General features: G+C 31.5%; 2 protein-coding genes across 2 annotated transcripts; both read left to right on the top strand.

Moving 5' to 3' along the window:
- Positions 1-576: 576 nt before the first annotated feature.
- Positions 577-1147, top strand: LOC137815549 (uncharacterized). The gene is made up of 3 exons (XM_068618665.1): positions 577-771; positions 850-951; positions 1028-1147. Exons 1-3 carry the CDS (start codon positions 577-579, stop codon positions 1145-1147), a joined length of 417 nt encoding a protein of 138 aa, XP_068474766.1.
- Positions 1148-7704: 6557 nt separating this feature from the next.
- LOC137815548 (zinc finger protein KNUCKLES) lies at positions 7705-8235 on the top strand. Its single transcript, XM_068618664.1, has one exon. The coding sequence runs from the start codon at positions 7705-7707 to the stop codon at positions 8233-8235; it is 531 nt and encodes a 176-aa protein (XP_068474765.1).
- Positions 8236-24647: the final 16412 nt, after the last annotated feature.

Here is a 24647-nt window from a genome sequence, read left to right as displayed (position 1 = left end):
AACAGTCTACACATCCTATCTATGAAGGACCCCCACTTCCTACACTTCAAGAACAAGATATTGAACATCATGTAGGAGAATCAAATCCTACTACCTTTTCTATAGAGCCAACTATGAATTAACCTTCACCGATACAAGACTTTATTACACCTAACAATGAGTCTAGCAATGTAGTTGATGATCAAAGACCCCGGCTTCATGTAGAAAAAGGAGAGTAAGTATATTTTAATCTAATTCTAATTCATCAATATATTCTGATTTTCATATATCATTTTGATAATATGTTTTGAACACAGTTTTTCACCAGCAAATGGACCTTCCAATGTAATCTCACGAATCATCAAGCAAAAATATGATGAACCCAGTCCCACTTGGAAGAAGGTTCGTATTGAGCTTAGAGATAGATGGTTTGGAGAGTTTAAGGTAATTTGAGTTATGATTATATTTAAAATGTTATTTTATTTTTCTACAATGTTTGTTTTCTAATTTATTTTTCATGCAGAAAGAGAATAGGTGGGATATGGAACCCTTAGATCCATTTTTGATACAAAAGCCTCCCGTATCTTTAAAAATGCTATGAGTAAAGTTAGGGATGGTCAAGATAAGCGAACTTGGATTCCAACACTTGTTCGAACAACCTTGGATCAACATTGGAGTTCTACAGAATTCCAAAATAAGAGTGTTATTGCCAAGGCGAATTGGGCTGTTGAGAAGGGAGCCTCGGCCTACTCTGGTGGTTCCATATCTGCCGCAGTTCACTTTGAGAAAATGGTAATATTATTATATTTTTTCTCTTTCTATATTTAATTTAAATACAATCTATTATATCTTTTTATTAAATTTATATAGACTAAGGAGCTTGAACGAAAACCAACTGCTTGGGAGGTTGTAGACAGAACGAAGAAATTAAAGACTGGACAATGGGTCAGTGACAAGACTCGTGACCTTGCAGTATGTTTAAAATTGAAGTTATAATTTAATTTTACTATATGTTTTCTTCACAATTATCAATTTGACTCATTTTCAGGAGAAATATAAGAAATGTCGAGAAGTAGTCCAACAACAACAAATGCTTGAAAGTGCATCTTTGCAAAACTCTTATGTTGCATCTATTGATAACAATGAAATATACATTGATGTTGTTTGAGGTGGAAATAAAAAAGGGAATGTCTATGGTCTTGGTGTATTGAGAAAAAGGTTAATAGTTCAATAAGTGTTCACTCTGCTACACGCCAAACTTCAATATTCCATCAAATAGAAGAAATGTGTGAGATTATTCAAAAGCTAAATGATGAACTTATGACAAAACATGTCAAGGAGCGGACACTTGAAGAAAAGACGGAGTTATGGATGAAAACATGGAGAGCAAAGTGAACGCATGCACAAACAAGATGAGCTGATGCACAAGCAAAATGAGCAGATGCAACTCATCATACAACACATTCAAATGAATAATCTCATATCAGGTTCCTTAGATCCTACTACCAGTGGACATCATAAAGGAGACCACATTAGAGATGACAGTTCAGAAGAAGATTAGTTGTATGTTGAATTATATAATAGATTTGACTCTTTTAACTAGTTGTCAATAATTTTCGTTGTGTAATACGATTTACTTTTAATTTGAGTACAACTCCTTCTTAAACTATGTATTTGAAGTTCATTCCTATTTACCTTTATTGAATTTTGAGTACTATAAGCAGGTTTAAATTTTTTTTATAAAATGGTCAAAAAACCATTTTAAATAAGTATTAATAATACATATAAAAATAGCCACCAAAACCAATTGGTGACTATATTTACAAAGTTGTTGTTTAGCGACCGAAATAGAAACAGTTGCTGTAATTATAAAAGTATTTAGCCACCGAAATCAAATTAGTCGCTATAAGGGTCTTCATTTAGCCACCGATTTTTTTAAAATAGTTTGGTCGCTAATTTGGTTTCTAAATTTTGTTGACGAAATTTTCTACAACCGATTTAGCCACCGAAATTTCGGTTGCTAATTTGGTCTCTGAATTTTGGTGACCAAATTTTCTGCGACTGATTTAGCCACCAAATTTTTGGTTGCAAATTAGCGACCAATTTGTAATTCGGTCGTTAAAGGCTTTGCGACTAGGGTGTTCGCTTTCATCTTTATTTGGTGACTGTTTCGTTCGCAGATACGTTTAGTGACCGATTATAGTGCTTTTAGCGACCGAATTGGGTGGTCTCTAAAAGTGATATTTTTTGTAGTGAAGAATCATTATGAGAAATTATAGACAAACAACCCAACCAGATACGGAGAATGATGACATGCCTACCCCCCGAAAAATATTGTAGATAACGCATAACAAGAAAAATGGAAATGAAGAATCACGACAAAGAGTTGAAGTAGATCAGCAAGAAAGGGAGGCCCTACGTAGACAAGTAGATGAAGATCAACTAGAGCAGGAAGCCCTTCACCAAGAAGTCGAGGAAACTCGTCGATAGTTGGAAGACGCCTTCAGGATGCAAGAGGAGATGCAAAAAGCAAATGTTAACTTACATCAAACACTACAACATCATATAACTAGATAGTTTGAAGATCGAGGCTGAATTAATTCCAATGCCACATGACACTCAACCATTCTCTCAAGTAGTTTTTGAAGAATTCATTCAACACCATTATATTATGCCCAAAATTAACTACTTTATGGGAATAACGAATCCGAAGGAACATTTACGAGTCTTCCAAGCACAAATGATGATTCTGATGTAGTGAAGTACAAAATTAGTTTCCATTATTCCATCCACGGAAGGGTGTTATCGGGATCCTTTACTTGTTAAAGAGGTATGGGCTGACATATGAATATGCGAGACCATTTTTGGATGCTTTCAACCTTGGTCTAAGAGGGGTATTAATGTACTTGAGATGAGGATGACCTAGAATAACTTGACACTTCTCCACCCACCTTGTCATAGTTGTTGTTTTGGGGCTTTGGAGGTTTCCTCTAACGTCCTCCTCACCTAAGCATTTTTATCTCTAAGAGTGTTCATATCTTTAACGCTCTGCTTCTTAAGTTTGGAAAGCTCATTTTGAAGCTAAACTAGCAATGCTCACTAGCGTGGTTCTCTTGTGTCTCTAGTGTTTGGTTCCTCTCATTGTTGTTGAACAAGGTGTTTTGATGACTCCAAATCCAAGTGGAAAGCTTGAAGACCTTGCTACTAATTGTGTGTATGTTGTCTAGTAGTCTTTAAATTGTTAATTCACTCTTTAAGATGATCCAAAGTTAATTGAATATTAATCTTTTTGAAAAGATGAGTTTTCTAAATAGCGTGAAATTTCAACCTGTTGAAATGTCGATTCAACCGATTGTTTGACACTTAGTGGCTTTTGAAATGAGTTTGGAAAGCTTGGCTTTGTTTTGACTTTGCTGTCAAACTAATTCAACCAATTGTTTCAAGAATTCAACTGGTTGTTTTTCTGAAAACCTTGACAAAATTTTGTTAGGTGGTTCTAATTTGTTTTAAATGATTTCAATTGCTTTTGGTTTTTTATTTTAATTGCTTTGACCATTTGATTGGAGTATAAAAAGGTTATTTTACGCTCCTATGCATTAACTAAGAAAGAGAGATTATTAAAAAAATAGTTTTCAAGATTTCAAAGAGCTTTTGGATCATCTCAAGTGTGGAATATGATTGGGTCTTGTAATTATGAACTTTAATATTTGATTTACCCAGGTGTATTCTATTCACTTCTTCCTTGAGCATTGTATTTCTGTGTTCTGGTGTGGTGCAGTTTCAGAAGGTGTTTATGAAAACTGTGTGTTTTCCAAAAGTGGTGTGTGTTTCAAAATCATTACTTTTGGTGTGTGGTTTGTAATCTAGGTTTGATTACATAGTGAATTCTACTAGATGTAACTCTTGGTTAAGAGTGAACCAATATAAACATCTTGTGTGAATCTCTCTATCCCTACACTCATTAAACTGTTTCTACTTGGTTGAACAAATTTTTAATTGATTAATTCTTCATAGCTTTTCACTCTACATTCAATACTCGAAAATCTTTAAAAAACAATTAACACCCCTCTTGTTTAAGGCATCTAATTCTAACAATTGTTAGTTATGCTTCTTATAAATACCATACGATCTTCAAAGTCCAACTCAGCTATAAGGTAGAAGACAAATATTAAGGATCAATATGTTCTTACCAACACATGTCCTCAACTTGATCGTTGCTTATTTTCATCGTAATTATTAAGATGTTAATTCACACTTCACTCATTAGGATATAGTGGTGTACGTGCAAAGATAGTTTGACACTTAAATCAATAAATAAATAATAAATTACCAATATCTATATCATAAATTTAACTTATTTATAATATTTTAAAAGAATTTTTACTTAGATAGGTCTAATTTTAAAAAAAATCTCAATACTTCCTTAACGTTTTATCTAATAATTACTAATGTAATATTATTTAAGTAATTAATCAATTTAGGTGACCCCACTAAGTAGCACACTTAATATTCCCTTTTGATACAACTTTATAACTTTAATATTATTATTCAATTCGCTAGCATTTTTACATAATAATCAAATTTGATTATTGAAATTAATTATTTTCAAGACATTAAGCCTTACATGACTATTTATTGCATTGGAGATGAAAATAGGAGATATTTTGGTCTCGCGTGCCATTCTCGTATTGACGTCACAACTTGACGCAGATAACGCTAACAATGTAGTTAGATACATCATAGATACTTACAATTAAAAGAAAATAAACAAATATGGGATTTGTTTTAGATATTTATTTTATCTATGAGATGAAATCGAATTAAGATCCTAATTTTTTTTACCACAGTTCATATATAGTAATAAACAATTAAGTTATAATCTTTATTGTTTTAGGAGAATATGGAAACTTGAATAAAATATAAAAAATGTGACAAAATAAAAATTAAGATGTAATTTTATAATTATTTAATGTATTTCTCGCACACTCATGTTTCTTGAGGTTATAATATTTTTTTTTTGTATGCAAAAAAAGTAAATTTAAACTGATCATTAGAGTTTTATTCTAAGATGTATAAATAAGTAAAAAGAACATTTTGGGTACATACTAATACTTTAAAAATTCTGATTTTTCTATATATCAATCATAATAAAAATATTTACATTATGAAAACAGACAATATATTTTTCTTATACAAGCACATACTTTTCATTCCATATAACATTTTCTATAAGTTTCTCTATTAACTTATTTTTTTATTCTTTAATTGGCTTCTTATAAAAAAAATCAGTATATATTGTTAATTTAATTAATACTTACGTTTCTCTATATTTTTTTCTCAACCATTTTAAACCACCCTCTTTTAGCTTTATTCATATATTTAATTTTAGTTACTTATCATTTTAACTTAGTATTAGGGTTCAATAACTTCTATTATCTCTATTTGAAATGTGTGATCAAATGAATATTATTAAAACCATCTAACCAAAAAATTAAGAAGAAAGACGGATACTTTATTACTTTTAATATTATTAAATCAGGGAAATTGCTTATTACTCTTAATATCCTATCCTAATTTAGTTCTATCTTTAAATTAAATTTTAAATAGATTTTAATAATTAAAAACAAGTTTACATAACAATTTAAATTATATAATGTGAATAGAAATATAATTTATATATTTATAAATATTTTTTATTGTTAATTTTGATCATAGTGTATTCTGTATGTAAAAAAAGTATTTGAGTTCTACTTTTCAGTTGTTTAGTCTTTCATTATATGGTTGACAAGAAGATTGCAAAAAGGGTTATCCTATTTGATTGTTGTAAATAACAATGTTTTGCAGAATTTCGCAGCATAACTAGCTATGTGCCAAAAAGCTGAAGCCTTAATTTGTTGTTAAGTTTTGGTTTGTAGTTAGGGAAAATGATTTTTTACACTTGTATAAGAATTAGGATAGTATTAAGTATCTCATTTGGTTTGATATGTAATAAGTTAATTATTAATTAAGTAGAGAATGATTTAGTTGTGAAAAGGCATATGAAAAAAGAGAATATAGTTCTGAATTGAAGAACATTAAAGGTGATTTGATTTATTATATAATTTAAAATTAGTTGAGAAAAAGTAGATGAGAAAATGGAGAGAGGGTAATTAATGCATGAGATAAGGCGTCTTATCTGAGTCGTAGCTAGCTAGTTAAAGAAAACGTGACAGCCAAATTTCATATGACCACAAAAACCTGCATGATGCCGTTATTCTATACATCACGCGATTTCACACCCGGAGAGAGAGTGTGTGAGAGGGTGGAATATGGAGGCTTAACATCATAGAACAAACCCATTAGGGTAACATGGAAGGTGAAGCCAGACCTATCTATAGATGACATGAGCCATCTTTGCATTGCACTGAGAGAATGTGGCATCAAACGCACTTTGGCTTTGGCTTTTGGCTTGGGACTCGCAACTTTAATTAACCAAGAAGAGTGATTGAATAATTACTGCTACACTGTATGCACCACAACACAGCACAACACAACACAACACAACACAAGACCACACCAGGCAAACCTCAATCACTTTGATAATCTAATCAAATGTCCCATCAGCGTTCCCCCATAGATTAAACAATATAAACAAACTACGATTGGCATTGGAAGAGAAACCTTATTATGTCTCTCTCATACGTGGCCCCTAGAGGGAGCAAGGTAGCTCATGGCCTAACCGTATTGGTGAGGTGTCGAATAATGAGAGGGTGACATATTGAGAGAAAAGCGAGTTGCGGGGTGTGTGTATGTGTGTGCGGTGTCAGAATCAGACGGGAACACTCTCATCCTAACTGCACTCTCATTCCTCACACCTCCACACACACACACCCAGGGTACTGCTACTGTAGTCTGTACTACTACTACTACTAAGTGCTCCCACTTCTTGTCCTTTTCTGCATATCACTCACGTCACGTCCTTTTATTCCTCTTACCATTTTATCTTATTCCCACCCTGCCCCTCCATTCCAATACTATTTCTCTTTTTCACCTCCAAATACAACAACAAACTCACTCTTATTTAAATAACCAAACAAACAACTATGCCACTTTCTCTACATTAAAAGTCCTTAAGTTGCCTCACTCACTTTTCTAACAACATATTAGTAAAACCATTTTCATATATAATAAACCCAAAACCAACTCACATTAGTTTGCGTCGCCAACGCATATCTAAACTCCTTTTTTCTGTTTTCTTCATTCTCCCTAACATTACGAGTACATTACCTTGTTAGAAAAGCCATCTTTCGCGGCCATTTTTTGCACCTCAAAATCTGCTATCATTATCGGAATATGCGCATTGCTCGGTTAATTTACCACACCCATATATAATTTTGCTTCATACACAGCATTTAGTTTAATCATTATTTCTCCAATATGTTTTTTTTCATAAGCCCTATTTAAATAAAAATGAATTTCCCTCTAATGATATTAAAAAGTTTATTTTAGGGCGGGTGATGGGGAAACATTGTCGGAAGGATATTATCCAGAGGGTAGGCAAATCGGTAATTTGATATGCAAACCAATCATATTGGCCCAACCCTGAGAAAAGAAGGTTGCTTCACATACAAACCAAAACTTACAACAAGAATAAACCCTTAACCCTCTCTCCCCCTTCACATTATATAAACCATTCATTCCATTCTCTGTTCACATTGTTCACTCTCACTAACACACAACATTGCAATGGCAGACCCAACAGCCATGTACGAGTTCCTCAAGCAGCCCTCAAACGCTGGTGTAAAGAGACCACTACCACCACCCTCCACCACCGCCAACATTACTACCACCACCAACACCGCAGCCACCACGCGCACCTTCCAATGCCACTTCTGCCACCGCAAGTTCTACACCTCGCAAGCCCTCGGCGGCCACCAAAACGCCCACAAGCTGGAGCGAGCCGCCGCGAGGAGGCAAACCAACGGCCTTCTCCCGCCGCCCCCGCTGCCTCTGGAGCCTACACTCAAGCCAACCGAAACCAGGCCCAGGCCCATGCTGGAGCCACTGGAGCCCACCACCGGGCTCTTCTTCCACCCTCCCTACTGGCTCGACATGGAGCCCCTGCAGTTCCAAACCACCCACCCTTACGTGACCGCCGCCACCCTTCCCGTTCCGTTCCACGCCGCGTCTTCCACCGTACCCCAACAACAACAAGTCCTTTCCCACAATGTTGACGCTTCCGACCACGTCAACATCGACCTCACTCTCCGCTTGTGAACACGCTCATTCGTTAAGCTCCACGTTAACGTCGTTACTTTGTTTTCTTTAAAAGGTTACAAACGTTTTAATTTCTTCATTACTATGTGCTACGGAAGTGGAAGGGTCTTTCTCTTTCTTTCTTTTTTTCTATCTTTTTGTTAGGGCTGATGAGAACGGAATTTATGATGTGGTTTGGTTTAGTAATTATGAAGTGCTAGCTAGGTTCAGTCCAAAATCTCAAACTACTAATGTTTTAGTATAACTGATATCCCTTATTTATATTTACTCTCGCATGTTTTCTTAACTTGTATTACGTTGGTTTCATTTTGTAATGGTTTTTACTCTCTCTATATTTGAAATTAGATAAGGTTTTTTATTCACTGCGTGACGTTAAAGATGTGGAAGAAAGAAAAAATGAATGGATCCATGATATATTTGTTGTGATTGATTTTTGAAGCGATTGGGAGTGAGAATGGATATGTGAGTAGTAGGTGAAATAATGAATGTATCCTGGTTTGTTGTGTGTTATAGTAGTAGTTATCTTTTCTCGTTATTTCCCTTTTGGAAAAATATGGGAACAGGAGAGGGTTGGGTTTTGTTGATAAGCTGAAAGGGGGAAGTGAAAGGCATGAGGAGTGGTTTGAGATCGAGTAAAGTGGATTCCTATTCAGAAAGAGAGTTTGATGAGACCTTCGTCTCTTCTTTCTGCAATTATTATTCATAAAGGGACCTTGTCAATTTAGTTTCCTTCTTCTACCCAAATTATTATCACACCTCAAACCATTTCCTCAAACCATTTCTAAACGACACACCCTACCTTTTCACCCCACTTAACCTTAATTATTCCTCTATATATTCTCATTACAGTTAAACAACCATCTATCACATACTTATTACCCACACACGTCAACAATAATTAAACCATAATGTAAGCCCCAATTTAATTTTCAAATTCATGCACTATAATAATAATAATAATAATAATAATAATAATAAGATGATGAAAAGGAGACATCTCATGATAATAAAAATTATTAATATATGCTTTAAAGGATATATGTATATGTATGTATATATAATGAGGTTTTTTACCAAGAATAATACTGTGATCCAGCATACCTTCACGTTCATGCAATATATTTATAGAATATTTTACTATTAAACTACTGAGTCTTTATCTTTCTTCCCATCGATTACTTTTACTCTGTCAAATATCCTTTCATAATATATATGTATGTATATTATTATGTGGTAGACATGTAATAAAGAAAAAAAAAAGAGTAAAATTTTGTTCCTCCAGAACCCATATACTATGTTAATATGTTATACTACAATAACTATATTATTATTTTTATTTGATGTGATTCCGTTAAGGTAGTTTAAGGCACAGATATGAAATTTCGGTTTTGATAGATGAAACCAAGTAATTAAAATTATTTATTTATTTTTATATATAATAAAATTATTTTTTATAATAATAATTACTGAGTAGTGATAACTATAGTAAAACCAATCTTAATTTATTGATAGTATAAAAACATTTGCCTACTCTGATATATAATAATTATTTATTTTGAAGAAGTTGTGATTTCAAGGAAAAGTTCCACATGTTTTAGGATATTGTTTGAAAATATTGTGATAGATGTACAACATTAGTACAGGGGGTGGAAATCAATTTGGCAAAGTATATTTTTCATAAAACATACATTAATTCGGTAAGAAAAAGTTTTTATCTAATTTCTTATAATCCTAATATAATTAAATTAGTTTTTCTTAACATCCTAAACTCTAACACAAAATTAATATATATTTTATCATGACACGTGAGGGGATCCTTATGATGTATTTATGTAAAGAGAAATCAAGAGAAATTTCTTGATAGGGGAGTTGAAAATACAACACATTAACCCTGACAACTATATTTCTTCACAGATCCCTGGCAACAACAACATTCATACTGTTTTTTTTTTAACAATAAATAAATTAAATAAACAGAACAACTTATAAGATTCCTAACACTATCCTAAAAATTTGGGCACAAAATGATACTCAATAGGCAAACAATCCTTCAATATTCAACATATTTTAAAAATCAGAATAAAACCAGAAAGTCTTTTAGATTCTACCTCCCACAAACAAAATTCAGCATCGAATTAGTATTCGGGTATTATTATAAATAAAAACCAATAATATTTCAAATAATGTTAGCAATCAAATTTCTCACTTCTATACGCCTTAGGTAGAACATTCATCTCTCAACCAAACCACTCATTCATCAAACCTGCTAGTCTTTTGAAATCCAATTCGTTCCTTTTTTTTATATATCCTTTTCAAATCATATTTATATAGGATTCTCATTATTAGGACCAAAGCTTATTGTGTAATATTTACATGAGCTTATTCTTTCAATCCTTAATAGTGTGTTTGGATTAGGGAGTCTGGATTTGTGAGACTGTGTGAGGATTTGAGAGGAAAGTATGAAAAACAAATTGTTTGGATTAAGGTATGTAGAGTAAATATGTGGGGAATGTTTATTGAAGTTTGTGAGTAATGTGATGATTGTGAATTTTTTTTTTAATTTTTTTAAAATGTATAAATAGTAAGTTTACAAATTTATCCCTATCTTTAAAAATATTTAAATAATGAAATATGTGGTATTTTTGTATAGATGTGAGTTAATTAAAATTTTGTAAATAATTAATTAGTTATTTAATTAAAAAATATAATATTACAATTAATTAAAAATAAAAAAATGAATTACTTATCTATATACAAATTTTGTTTAAATTAAAATATTAGTAATCAAATAATTCAGTTAAAAAATATAAATTATATCTTTTTAAATTAAAATATTATTAATCAAATATTTTAGTTAATTAAAATTTAGAAAATTATTTTTAGTACCATTGAATAATTAATTTTGGAAAAATATGAATTACTTATTATTTTTGGAACATGAAAAGTTTTCATAAAAATAATTTTTTACATTATAAATTGAATTTGTAATATTAAAAATTGAAAAAAAAAACTTTTTTAAAATTAAAATTCAATAAAATGAATATTGAAGACATTTACTTTTAGTTCCACGGTGAGAATATAACAAACAACTGACAAATGTAATAATGTTTAGGATGAAAATAGTAATAACACATTAAAAACATAATCATTGTTGTTGATGGTGTTCAATCTTATTAATTCGTTATTTTAGTCGGTCCATCCTTTGATCAACCATGTCAAAACATGTGTCGAACATGTTCAACTTTGTATTATCCTCATGTTCATCATAGTTTCCTGAATGTTTTGAATCCTGTCCTAAATTTGGGTTAACATTAGAACATCATGGGGGTTGAGGTCGACCGCCTTCAACATGGTCTTTTGGTAATGGTAGGTTTTCATCATCTTCTTCATCTTGCTCGTCATACCTACCAAGTTGTCAGACACCATTTACCTGAAAGATATTAAACTTCTTCATGGTTTTCTTCTCGAAATGGGAATCCCACGATAGCATGATGGATAATTCGTTCATCAAGTCCAAGTTATAGACCATCATGATTGGTGTTATCAAAATGTCGTACAGAAGAGGCATGTTGTTGTCCTAACATTTGATCATGTGTTGCATGATGTATTGGGTCAGTTAATTGTTATATTACTTTTGGCGTACCATAATATGAAAATATCATTATGCAACAATTGAGAGAAATTGCTCACTCGAGGACAGAACATGTGCACTCATGTGTAATGAAGTAATTTGTCATTCATAGTCAAACTACCTACATTTCTTACATTTTGATCATGCACCTCTTATCTTGTTATGGTTGATAGCGCCACTTGATGATCATAATGTAGCTGCTCTGGGATGGTACTAGGGGTTAACAAAGTATCATGATACTTAATATTAGCCACATTTATCCAATCCATATGTCTTATTATAATCCTCTGTGAGTTAATCTCAATAGAAAGGTAACCTTGTGGTGTGAACTTCATATTTGAAAAAAAACACTTTGACGAGGTCCTCATAATATGAAAGTCTCAGATCAATGAATGGTTGTAATCCTTGGAAATTCAAATGTTGTTGAAACTCAAACCCAGCTACGAAAAATATGGAAAATTCATCACTTTCAGTTGTAGGACTGGTCTGCCATGAAACACTTTTCCAATACAACCATCTAATGTTTCAAACTGAAATACCACAAATAATCCAAAACGTCTTCAATCCTCATTGGTTCGATAGTAGCAATTGGAGCATCATCTACTACGACTTTACCCTTACGAGTTTTTTGCCTCTTCGTCGATGAAGATGCCATGGATAGTAAACTTAGAACCTATTATGAAAAAGTTAATTGACAATCACAAAATAATCCATATGAGAAAATAAAACAAAAATATGATACATAATTGTTAAGGAACAAAAAAAAGTGACAATTAAACATAACACAACATAATAAAACAATAATAATATTACAACTTCCATTATGTAAAATATTTATCTCAAAACTAAAATTCAATACAATTAAAATACAACTACCACAAACAACTAACCACACCACCACCAACAACTAACCACACCCCACAAACAACCTACTACACCACCACTAACTATTAACCACACTCCAGTAGCAGCTAACCATAAATACTGAAACAAAACAACATCCATAAACGTTGGATGTGAGAACTAAAATAAATAAATAAAATCCTAAAATGGGAACCCTAAACCAATATATACTCATCGAAAACAAAATTCAAAACCAAAATAACCAAAATAAAAAATCATAACCAAAATATGTTGAAAAAAAAATGAAAACCAAAATATGCTCATCAAAAGAATTGAAAACCAAAATAAATAAAAAAATACAAAATGAAAACCAAACTATGTTGATCCAAAAACTAAAAATGAAATCCAAATTAATCAAAAAACATCAAAACAAAAGTAATGAATGTGACCAAGTGAGAATCCAAAAAACATACCACAACATCGATCATGTATAACATGTACCACAACATTGATTATCAACAAAAAAACAAGGTCAACATCATCACCAAGGGATAATCAATTATCTAAAGAAAATACACAAATAATCGATTATGGGGGAGGCAACATCGATTATCCCTTGAAAATAACCCCATAATCGATGTTGTTTTCCTCTTAAATGACATACATAATCAGTTCTCATGGCTTTTTGGTGTAAACATATGTGCTTGACTTGTTTATAATCCAAAACGTGCATCCATACACACAAAAAAAACGCTCAAAACTAACATTGAAGGAACACCACCATTGTCTTTGTTTCACAATCTGCACTTCACAAAGAACCTAACTATAAGCAAAGCAGTGCACGAAGAGCCTCATAATGCACTACCTTAACTCTGTTGAAGATGGATGAAGCCTCTTCTCTACCTAGAGTTAGTGTGTGTTTGATGTAGAAAAATAGCTAGTTTGTTGTAATGTTTGTAATAGGTTTAGATGATCTTGTATGTAGGCTTGTATTTGTGTAAGGTTGTCTTTTGCTACATGATCTATCCTAGATGCCTAACCAAGCCTAGATCAAGCACATGATGTGGTTAAAGGGTTTTTGAAAAGCTTTTAAAAGTGCTCTTAAAAGTTTTAAATCAGTACAAAAAATAAATCTGTTTTATGGAGAAAGAATCAGTTTATTTCTTCTCTGTTAAAAGACTTTTCTAAAATTCTGTTAAGGCACCACAGGTAAAGCTTAGTCAGTTATTTCAGTTAAAGCTGAGCTGGCCTGTTTGCTATATTTTAATCTGTTTCACTGTGAAAGAACAGGTTTACTCTTTGGTCAGCTGAAAGGTTTTTCACAAGTTAGTTAGGGCACCAAAGGTACAACTCAGACAGTTATTTCTGTTAGCTGAGTTGGCGGCTTTCACAAAATAAATCTGTTAAGTTCAAAAATGAATCTGTTGTTTTCATAACTGCTTTTCAACTGTTTTTTGAAAAGAAGTTAGAAACTGTTTTCTATATAAAGAAAAGTCTCTCTCACATGAAAAAGAGCTGAGCAATTACGGTTTTAACAGAGATCAAACAATTTCCATGTGAGAAGAAGGATTGAAAGATTTTTGAAAGGTTTTCCAAAGAGATTTTCAAGTGTGCTTGTTCTAGGACACCTTTGATCTTGGTGAAGGTGCTGGTGCAGTTCTGCAGCAAATTGAACTACTGGTTTTGAGTTCTTGCATCTTCTTTTCAGGTGTAATCTTTCCTTTATTCTGTTTTGTAAAGTTGTAAATGTTAGTCACTCCTTGATAGGGTTTCTTGGAGTGCAAGGTGTGCTGAAATAGAGTTTTTCAGCATTGTTGGTGTTGTTCTTGTAGTGTTCAAGAACTGCTGAGTTTGTAAGTAATTGGTACTATTTTTAGTGGATTCCACCTTGGGGTAAGGTGAGACTGGACGTAGCTCTGTATGAGTGAACAAGTATAAAAACTTGTGTGCCTTTCTTCTCATCCCTACACTCATTTCTGGTTTTGCTTAATTCTGTCAAGAACTAAATCTGTTCTTTTGAAATTGAATCTGTTAATTCTGGGTTTAAGTAAAAACTGTTCTTCCTTATGTGTTAAAGCTTTCTAATCACAAACAAGGCAGTTGTATATGATGGTTTAAGTGATCTGTGAACAAACAGTCTATTCATTAAAATCTGAGAAAGAACCATTCTCCTTAGAACCTTGTGTTGAGTAAATTTGTTTGATTTCTAAGCTATAACTGTATCTTTCATCCTCATAACATTCAGCTGATCTGACTCTGTTGTAATTCTCTGTTAATCACAATTTTACATTGAACAAATTCAAATTGTGCTAGACTGCTCTGAAGAATCAATCTGTTTCATGTAAAAACAATCTGTTCTTTTTGCCTCTGGTATACTGAAAATTGTGTGTTCCTGCGAAAATTTTATAAGCTCAATTCACCCCTCCCCTCTTGAACTTAGACACTAATAGACCCAACAAACTCATCCTTCTTCATCCTATTTAACACCACAATAATGATACAACCACAAACACAATCACATTGCAAAGGTGAGTCAAGCAAGTTAGGAATCTCCATGCATGCATGCAACACCTTTCCATAGGAATTTTCACTATGTGTGCAATGTTCACGGTAGAAGTTCATCGACTTCAACAAAATAATTGAGGGTAACAAAGTAAAATGACATAACCTTACGTAACTTTCTCCGCAAATCTTCAACAACAACGTGGATGGAATAAAGCACATTTGTTGCATTTTCGTGCTTTCAAATCCACACAAACCAATGGATACAAACACAACCCATCACCTCAAAACAACTCGAAACAAACACAATGTGATGGTGTGTTTGAATTAAGGAGGGGATGTGTGGAGATTTGAGGGAGTAAATTTGGAGTTATTTGAGAGGAAACTGTGAAGAAAGTGAGGTTGTTTGGATTAAGATATGTAGAGTGAATTTGTGGGGAAATTTTTATTTTTTAAATGGTTTAAAATGTAAGTTTACAAATTTATCATTATCTTTAAAAACATTTGAATAATGAAATATGAGTTATTTTTGTGTAGATTTTAGTTAATTAAAAATTTGTGCATTATTTTCAGTACCGTTAAATAATTATTTAAAAAAAATACAAACATATTGTTGTAACATGAAAGAGATCATAAAAATAAATTTTCCATTATAATAGAAATTTTAATAATTAAAACTGTAAAAAAAATTTGAAAAATAATTAACATGTCTTGTGGGTTAGGATTATGGTTATCATTATAACTAGTTATAATGCACACAAAAAAAAATCTTTATACAATAGAAAAAATATTAAAATAATATTCCTAAAATAGTAACAATTATACCATCATATATATTAGTTAAAAAAATATAAATATTTTATTAAATAAAATAAAGTTTAGATATTTATAATTATAAAATTTTAATTAGAAAGTAATTTTATATTAAATTGAAAATAGTATTATTATTTTATATTTCATTTTTATAAATAATAATATTTTTATATGAATATATTTTTTTATCATAAATAAATATATTTGTTGTTTTATATTAAAATTATATATTTTTATTATTATTACTAATTATTGTTTATATTAATCATATCATTAAATATTTTTATTATATAAATTCATTTATTATTATTATTTATATTATATAATTAATACACATATATATATATATATGTATATATATATATATGTATGTATATATATCGATTGTACTTGAAGTTAAATTAATTTTATGTATAATTGATTATATTTAATATATAATAATAATAATAAATAATAAGTTAACATATTTTATTTATTATTTGTTTTTAATAATATTATATAAATTTATTTACTATTACAAAAACATTAAATAGAAATTAATTTTAGAGACCAACAAAAATTAATTATTATATTGACTAAATTTATATTAGAGACTAAAATAATTATTGGTACCTAAAATAGTTGTTATTATTAAAAAAATTTATAAATTAATTTATAAATTAACTTATAAATTAATATTTAATTAATTACCAAGATTTTAGCTACCAAGTTTAGAATCTAAATTAATTGGTAACTAAATAAATACCAATTTAGAAACTAGTTTATAAATTTTATTAATAATAGAAACTATTTTGTCAATAATTTTTTTAGTCTATACAATAGTATCTGATTTTTTTTTATAATTTTTGTGTAGTGTATTTTTATTATTATTAATATATATTTATAAATTATTGCATCTGGTAAGAAATAATTTGGATAAAAAATAAAAGTAAAATGATGAACTATATGAATAATCAATTTGGATGATTGATTATGGTAAAAGAATAATTGCATGAATAATAATCATGTCCAGAAAATAACTACATAAATAATTAATTTGGATATATAGTTAATTAGAAAAATTAAGTTTAATCGATTATTGTCTGTGATGAAACTTAACGGTAATCAATTATACTGACCGAAAAGAGGTAATTAAGTCAATTTCATGACTTTTCTTTGAAATTCGTTACATGTGAGAGAGAAAATGAATAAGACGTTTTCCCTCAAATTTATTCTCTTACTCGTTCATATTCATCTAATGTACTATCTATTTTTACCAATCTAATATATGAAATGCGGATAGTTACATGACGTTATGAATGATTTTAAATTAATTTTATTTTTGGAAAGGGTTTAAAACAGTGTCAAGGTTTAACAATGCAGGAGAAAAAAACATGTGCGGGTTAGTAGATAAAATGGACAAACACATATTTTCTTCAAGAGAATTAACATGGTCAGGCCTAATGCTTTCGCTAACTTTGGTGTAGACATTTGAAAAGATAATAATATATTCATAATCCAAAAAATATATAAAATTATATTACAACTTTCAATATTATTATTTTAATAACTTTTTATATCATTATTTATAAATATATTTTATTATATATTTATTTTTAAACTCATTACATAAAAATTATATAGACTCTTAAAATTCCGAAACTATATTTTCCCTTTTGAAATGTATACTGTATCAAAGAAAGTATTTACCAACCTCAGTATTATAGTAACGTAATTTTCCTCAAAATTGTCAAGAACCGTCAGAAGCACATTCATGTGTCAGCCCGTACATCAGTAACACGGGATTCAATCAATTTAATACGTGTAGGCCATTACATATAGGATATTAGGCTTTGCTTTCTGCACCCCTTTTTTCAACCTGAACTTGATATCTATGCTTTCAAGGATTTATAATTAAAACCTAGGTTTTGTACTCCTTCTTTCCCTGTCTTCATACGGTTATGTGTTGGTAATAATTGCCACTAGTGCAAGAAATGGGTACGACGGCTATGGACGTTGGTTCAAATAAGTTCATAATATATAGATGATGGTTATAATGACAATTGTTGTTTATTTGAAAATATATGAGATAGATGATGATTTTGAGGAGAATTCTCATCTATTTTTTTTTTTTATATAAACGATGAAAAAATCGTTGTCTATATATGAATATTTCATATAGACGACGAATATAACCTAATAATCATCGTTTTTATGTTTATTTACTTTATCCTCTAGCTTTCTCTTCTTCGTGTTTTTTTCTCTGTTGTTGTTGTTGTTTTGTCTTTACATTTTTACTGTGTCCCTTTGCTGTTATTGGTTCTTATCTTTCTTTTACTGTGTGATTCTACTTTTTTATGCTTTATGTGATTTTTATTATTCTGTTTTCTTCATTTTTTTTTTCCGACAAAGAATTAAATAAATTAAAGGAACACTTAAGGGTGTCCCAACCCTTATACAAACCCACTAAAAGATGGGCTAGAAATAAAGCAAAAAAAGAAAACTTACCCTCTTACAACAACTTATAAAACCTGACAGCAGAACTAATCATCTGATAAAACGAGTTACTTAGTTCAAAGGTGTCTTATCCTCACTTTCTCCACGCCTTCTCCTCGTCTTTGCATGACTACTACACCTTCTAATCTTTGGTAGCTCATCCGCAACCCCTACTCCTCCGTTACCGGATTAGTAGTTTTACAATTTTAATTTTTGTCATTATTATTTGTAATTATTATTTGTAATGAATTATTAATTAGATTAGTAGTTTACTTGTAAATAATAGAACTTTAATTAGTTAGATTATTATTTATATATCTAGGTAGATTATTAATTAAATTATTAATTAGATTATTATTTAAATGTTTAGTTAGATTAGTAGTTTAATTAATAATTTTACAGTTGGATGGTCAAGCTCAAATAACAATAAGAAAGTAGTTGTGAACACTGAGAGGGAAAATCCTTTTGAGTTCATCAGTCACAAGGTTAAAGATTTTCTTTATAGTGTGAAGGTTACAGAGCATCGGTTTGTTCGAGCTTCTGAATTTGTTAGCGAGGCTTCAAGGATATTGGAGACAAACAAAATAAAGGTTGGATGTTCTGAGCCAAAAGATGCTTGTTTACATTAATCTTTTTTATAACTACTAAACTTACTAGTATGAATTATGCATTTAATATGTAAAGTGCGCCACTTACGCTTTCATACTTTCTTTCTTTTTCTCTTTGTTTCTGCTCTGGTGTTCCTCTCTTCTTCTGCGAGTTTCATTGTGCTCTCGTACCATTGTAAGTTCGTTTCGATTCACTCTCTTTCTTCTTCACCAATGGTTTATAAATTTTTTTCGTTTCACTTATTTGTTTTTTTTTCTTGCATTAGCGAAGAGTTCTCTAACGCTTCATTTTCTCTTTTGTTTATGCTCTCGTGCTTCCTCTCGTTTTCTACGAGATTTCATTGTCTTCTTTGTGCCATTGTAAGTTCGTTTTGAGTTCTCTTTCTTCTTCACCATTGGTTTATATATATTTTTTCGTTTCTCTTATCTATTTGTTTTCTTGTATTGACGAAGGTCACCACTGCTTCATTGCTTGCTATTTGGGTTTTTGCTGCTGACACCGCTATTGCTGCCTTAGGGTTTAGGGTTTTAATTTTTTTTAAATAAAATAAATAAGAATGCGGCTATTTACCATAATCGCATTTATAAATCGCATTTACGAATGCGGCTAAATAGCCGCACTTGTAAATCTTTGATTTAAGAATCCGTGTTGATCAAGTGCGGCTATATAGCCGCCTTTATAAATGTAAAATAGCCGCACTCGTTTTGTCTTTCTGCACTAGTGTGCTAATAATGATAATGTCCTGATGAATATTTAGATCGAGTGTAGTGTTAGATCAATCACTAAAGTGGAGAAATGTTGGAATTGGAATTGGAATAACCATGTGACTTTCCTTTGTTATTTTTATCCATGCATGCAATGTTTTATTCAGTATTATTGTTCCTATTTTGGCCAAAGCAAGTTGATTGCTCGCGCAAGGTTATCTAGAGCAGTAAGCCATTATTATGATCTTACCTCTACATTAAGATGTTATAGTTCACCACGGTCTTAACTCCGCACTTTGTTACGATTGAGTCCTATGGCTGGCTTAATAGGGTTCGGAAACATGAAATCACCTTCCGGTCTCATTCATGCCCTATGGACAATCAATGATTGATCCTCATCGTTTAGCATTAAGCACACTACCAGACCCAAGGAAATTGAATACGAAAGAGAAACATGCATCTATAAACAACAATAACTCCAAAAATATCACAACCGTATCCAATCCCAACAAAGTATATTTAGCAACTCAGTGAAATCTTATAGTACAATGCATGATAAGAAGCTAAATTACAACAATAAAGATTATTCTGGTGTTGTGGCTAGCTTGGCTTCAAGGCTCTCTACTCTAGAGATTGGTCTTCATTTCTTTTGAGACTCTGGTACCTATAGGTACCTTTTCTCTATCTCTCAATGGTTTCTTTCTCGATTTCTCGAGACCTCTCGATGCTTTGTATGTTAACCATATTTATAGATTTTAGAATTAAGATTCAAAAGGATCATGGCATTGGCAATCTGCTCAGCATAAGCCAATCTGCAAAGTGGATTGGCTTTCATCATCCTTAAGCAATCCTTTTGGCTTCAATCCTTAATCTTTGAGATTTTCAAAGTTGGAGATTTGTCAGGGACTAGCTTAATATCCTTTCAATCTTGTCCAAATTTTGGTTACGAGTTAAGGTTGTATTGATTTTTGATCCAAGATAAATCTTCTAAGTCCCAAATTTGGTACTTTTAGGCTTAAGCCCTTCCTGAGCGAATTTAGACTTCATGGTTAAGTTCTTGATTCGCTCAGCCCTTCGTCATCCGCTCAGTGCTTTATTCTTTGGAAACTTCTTTTGCTTTGGCCTCAATTCACTCAACAGATGGAGATGCACTCAACGTTTTGACATTTTTCCTTCTATCGAGCCCATGCGCTTGGGTGAATTGGCTTATGATGTTTATCCTTGTTTTCTAATTTTTTTGCACTTTTATGCACAATCTTCATTACTTTCCTTCATGTTCTTCATGTGTAGCTTGACTTGAAGTGTTTTGGCATGCTTCTTAACGATAATTATGCTTATTCCTTCTCTTTTACATGCCTTTTAGCCTATTCTTTCAACTATAGTTATACAGTTACCAGGAACCTGTTAGAATGTATGGCTTTAAACTAGAGGGGCGCGGGGGGGGGGGGGGGGGGTGAATGGTTTAAAGGGGGTTTTCGCAAACTTTTTAGTCTAGAATGAAATTCCTTTGAGAAAACTTGATTCAGAATCCAGTTAGCCAAAAACACAAAGCAATTTAATACAGCACCAGAAAAACAATCGGTTGTTTCGCATAAACAATCGGTTGTTTATACCAGTTGACAAATATACAAACTGAAATTAAGGAGTTTAAGGGAGAGAGAGATTGCACACACAGTTTATACTGGTTCACTCTTAAACCAAGAGCTACATCAAGTTTCCCAGAAACCACTGGGGAATCCACTAAGTAACCAAATCTAGATTACTTACACACACCACCAAAGAAGTGACCTTGATCCCCTCAAGAAACACACTTCCTTTGGCTCAGCACATACACCACCAAGAATGTTGATCTTGACAACCTCAAGAGCACACAACACTTCTTGGCCTACCACACCAGAGTTTACACAAAGTACAAAAGGATTACACTTGTTATAGAATGAACTGAAATCAATACAAATGAAATCCTATTCCACTCTCTCTTGATTAAAGCAAGCTCAAAGCAATCTTTAACTCTTGAAAGCAAAATCAGTGAAAAACTCAAATATGTTTTTCTATGATTAAATCTCAGTTCTTGTTTGTTACAAAAGATGGTTTAAAGGGGGTTTTCGCAAACTTTTTAGTCTAGAACAAACTATTTATAGCTTTCAAAGAATGGTCAAAGCATTTAAAACAAGAGCGCATTCAGTTACGAAATCATTTAAAGGTCAATCAACACACAAAACAGTTTTCTGTTATGATTTGAAAACAAACAACCGGTTGAATGTGCGAATCAATCAGTTGTTTTGGTTTGACAGCAAGTCAACCACCAAAAACAGTTTTCAACCTTTTTCAAAACACCTAAGAGTAAAACAATCGGTTGTTTCGACAAAACAACAGGTTTTTTTTCACTTAGTTTGAAAAACACTTTCAATTCAAAAGGTTTGAAAATACTTTAGCTTTGGATTCAATCAAGAGTGGATTTACAAATATAATCTACCCCAGATCCTATTCTAAAGCACCTCAGCAATAGCAAGCACATCCAGCCTTCCATCAAACTCAAAGGATTTGGATTCTTCAAAGCTTGAACACACTTGATTCAACAGAACCCACTTCGTTCAACATGAAAAACGCACAAAAATGAATGAAGAAATGAAGAAAAGTACGAAAAACAACATAAAGCACTATAAGAAAGACACATTACAAGCAATGATAGCAGAGAAAGTTCGTAGAGAAGACAACAATGACAACAACGGAGGAGAAAACACGAATAAGAAAAGGCTTGAAGTGGGAAATAAAAGTGCATATAAACGACAATTATGACCTAATGTAGTTTATATCAAAGACATAGTTATAGGTGATGGTTGACTAATAGACCATAGTTTATAGTGTCCACCATGGGCAACAATTTCCTATTATTGAACTTTAGTCTATATGATCTGACTTCAAATAGACGACGATTATAATAAGAAATGACACTTATATGTTGCTCTTATTTTCAAAATTGCCACTGTATTTTTGTAAGACGATGTTGCTGCAAAAATAGGTGTCTATAGATGTCGTAAATCAATTTTTTTGCACTAGGGAATGAAGCACAAGGATGAGAAGCTAAGAACAACAAACATGGATCCCTAAATGTTGTTGGCCAACTTAGGCTTTGATCTTCTACCTTAATATTTGTCTATGTTTCACTCTTTGGGCTCTGGTCTTATACTTGATATATTTGTATTTTTTTCCTTAGTTTGAGCCTTTTTTCTTCGAGCCCCTCAAAATGAGGTGTTAGGACCTTTTTATTTATAAAGTTTAGTGAGGAGCTCTAACAGATTCAGTATCCACTCAGCGCAGATCAATCTGCTTAGCGGATTGGCTTTCTTCATTCTAAATAAGCCTTTTTTGCTTTAAGCTCCTTTTTGGGCTTCATTAGATTAAGAGGTTCTTGGTTCAACATAGATTCACTTCAAGCTAAGCCCAACGAATCCTTTCTTAATCATGAAGTCTTCTTTAGGCTTGGGATTCACTTCAAGCCAAGCTTAAGGGAATTTGAGACCTCTCTCTTTTGGTTCAAGTTAGCTCAAAGTCCCTTTTGAGCAAATCTGAGTTTTATTCCACTACAAGAAAAACATTAAATAGAAATGAATTTTAGAGACCAATATAATTAGTCACTATATTCACTAAATTAAAGACCATTTTATAAAATAAAAATTTATTGGTATCTAAAGTAGTTTCTATTATTAATATAAAATTATAAAGTAGTTTTTAAATTGGTATCTAACCATTAGCTACCAAGGTTTTATCTATTAACTTCTTTATATTCTAAATTAGTCTCTATTAGTCTTTTAGAGACTAGTTTATAATCTAAATATTAGTAGTTAAAACCTGGGTAACTAATTTAGATACCAATTTAGAAACCATTTTATAATTTTTTTTATTAATAATAGAAACCTCTTTAAATAACAATAATATTTTTAGTCTCTAAAATAGTATCTAATTTAGTCAATATAGTGACTAATTATTTTTGGTCTCTAAATTTGATTTCTATTTAATAATTTTCTTGTAGTGTTCATTGTGAAGGATTATTTTTGCTCAACCCATTTGAATTCACTCAACCTTCTAAACTATGATCCATCTGACCTCAATCCGTTGAGTGCATGCCTTTGGCGCTCCGTGTTTTGGAAGTTTTCAATACTTGTTCTCTGGAGACAATCCGTTTTTCCCTTTTCCATGCGTTGGGCGGATTTGTCATTTTCATCTTTTTGTTTGTTTGCTGTTTTTCCTCTATTTTGCAAGATTCTTAATATTTTCTTTTCTTCTTCTTTTGAGTCAAGTTTTGTTGTGTGGGAATTTTCATCTTTTCAGGTTGTTTTCCTATGTATTATACTTCGTTTTTCATATGGAAAAGTTATTAACGTTACTAGGATCTCTTTCATAACTTCTAAAGTACAAAGAAACAATTACTCTACAATTCAATAAAGGACAAAATACAATTTCATATAAAAGTTCAAGAATTAAAATCATATTTAACCTTATAACTTTTATTCCAATACAATAATCTTAAGAGACTCACTCTCTAATTATTAATCACAAAAATATAAAACAAATGCATCCTCCATAAAAAAATTCATCATGGATAATCATCTTAGGTTCATGTTATCCAAGTTATAACACGTAGGTATAACTCTTTTCTTTTAGGAACTTGACTACTATTTGTCCCACGTTGTAGGCATGTTTTGGTCTTTTTTTCCAGCAAATAATTAATAAAATAAAACAGGAAACACAACAAAACTTAAACCAAATCCATAACAAGAAACCCACAAACAACAAAAGCCAAACCAGAAAAATCTACTCCTCTAAACACATGG

Source organism: Phaseolus vulgaris, chromosome 1 (assembly GCF_000499845.2).
Source record: "Phaseolus vulgaris cultivar G19833 chromosome 1, P. vulgaris v2.0, whole genome shotgun sequence".
Taxonomy (NCBI): domain Eukaryota; kingdom Viridiplantae; phylum Streptophyta; class Magnoliopsida; order Fabales; family Fabaceae; genus Phaseolus; species Phaseolus vulgaris.
This window is presented reverse-complemented; position numbering and strand designations above follow the sequence as displayed.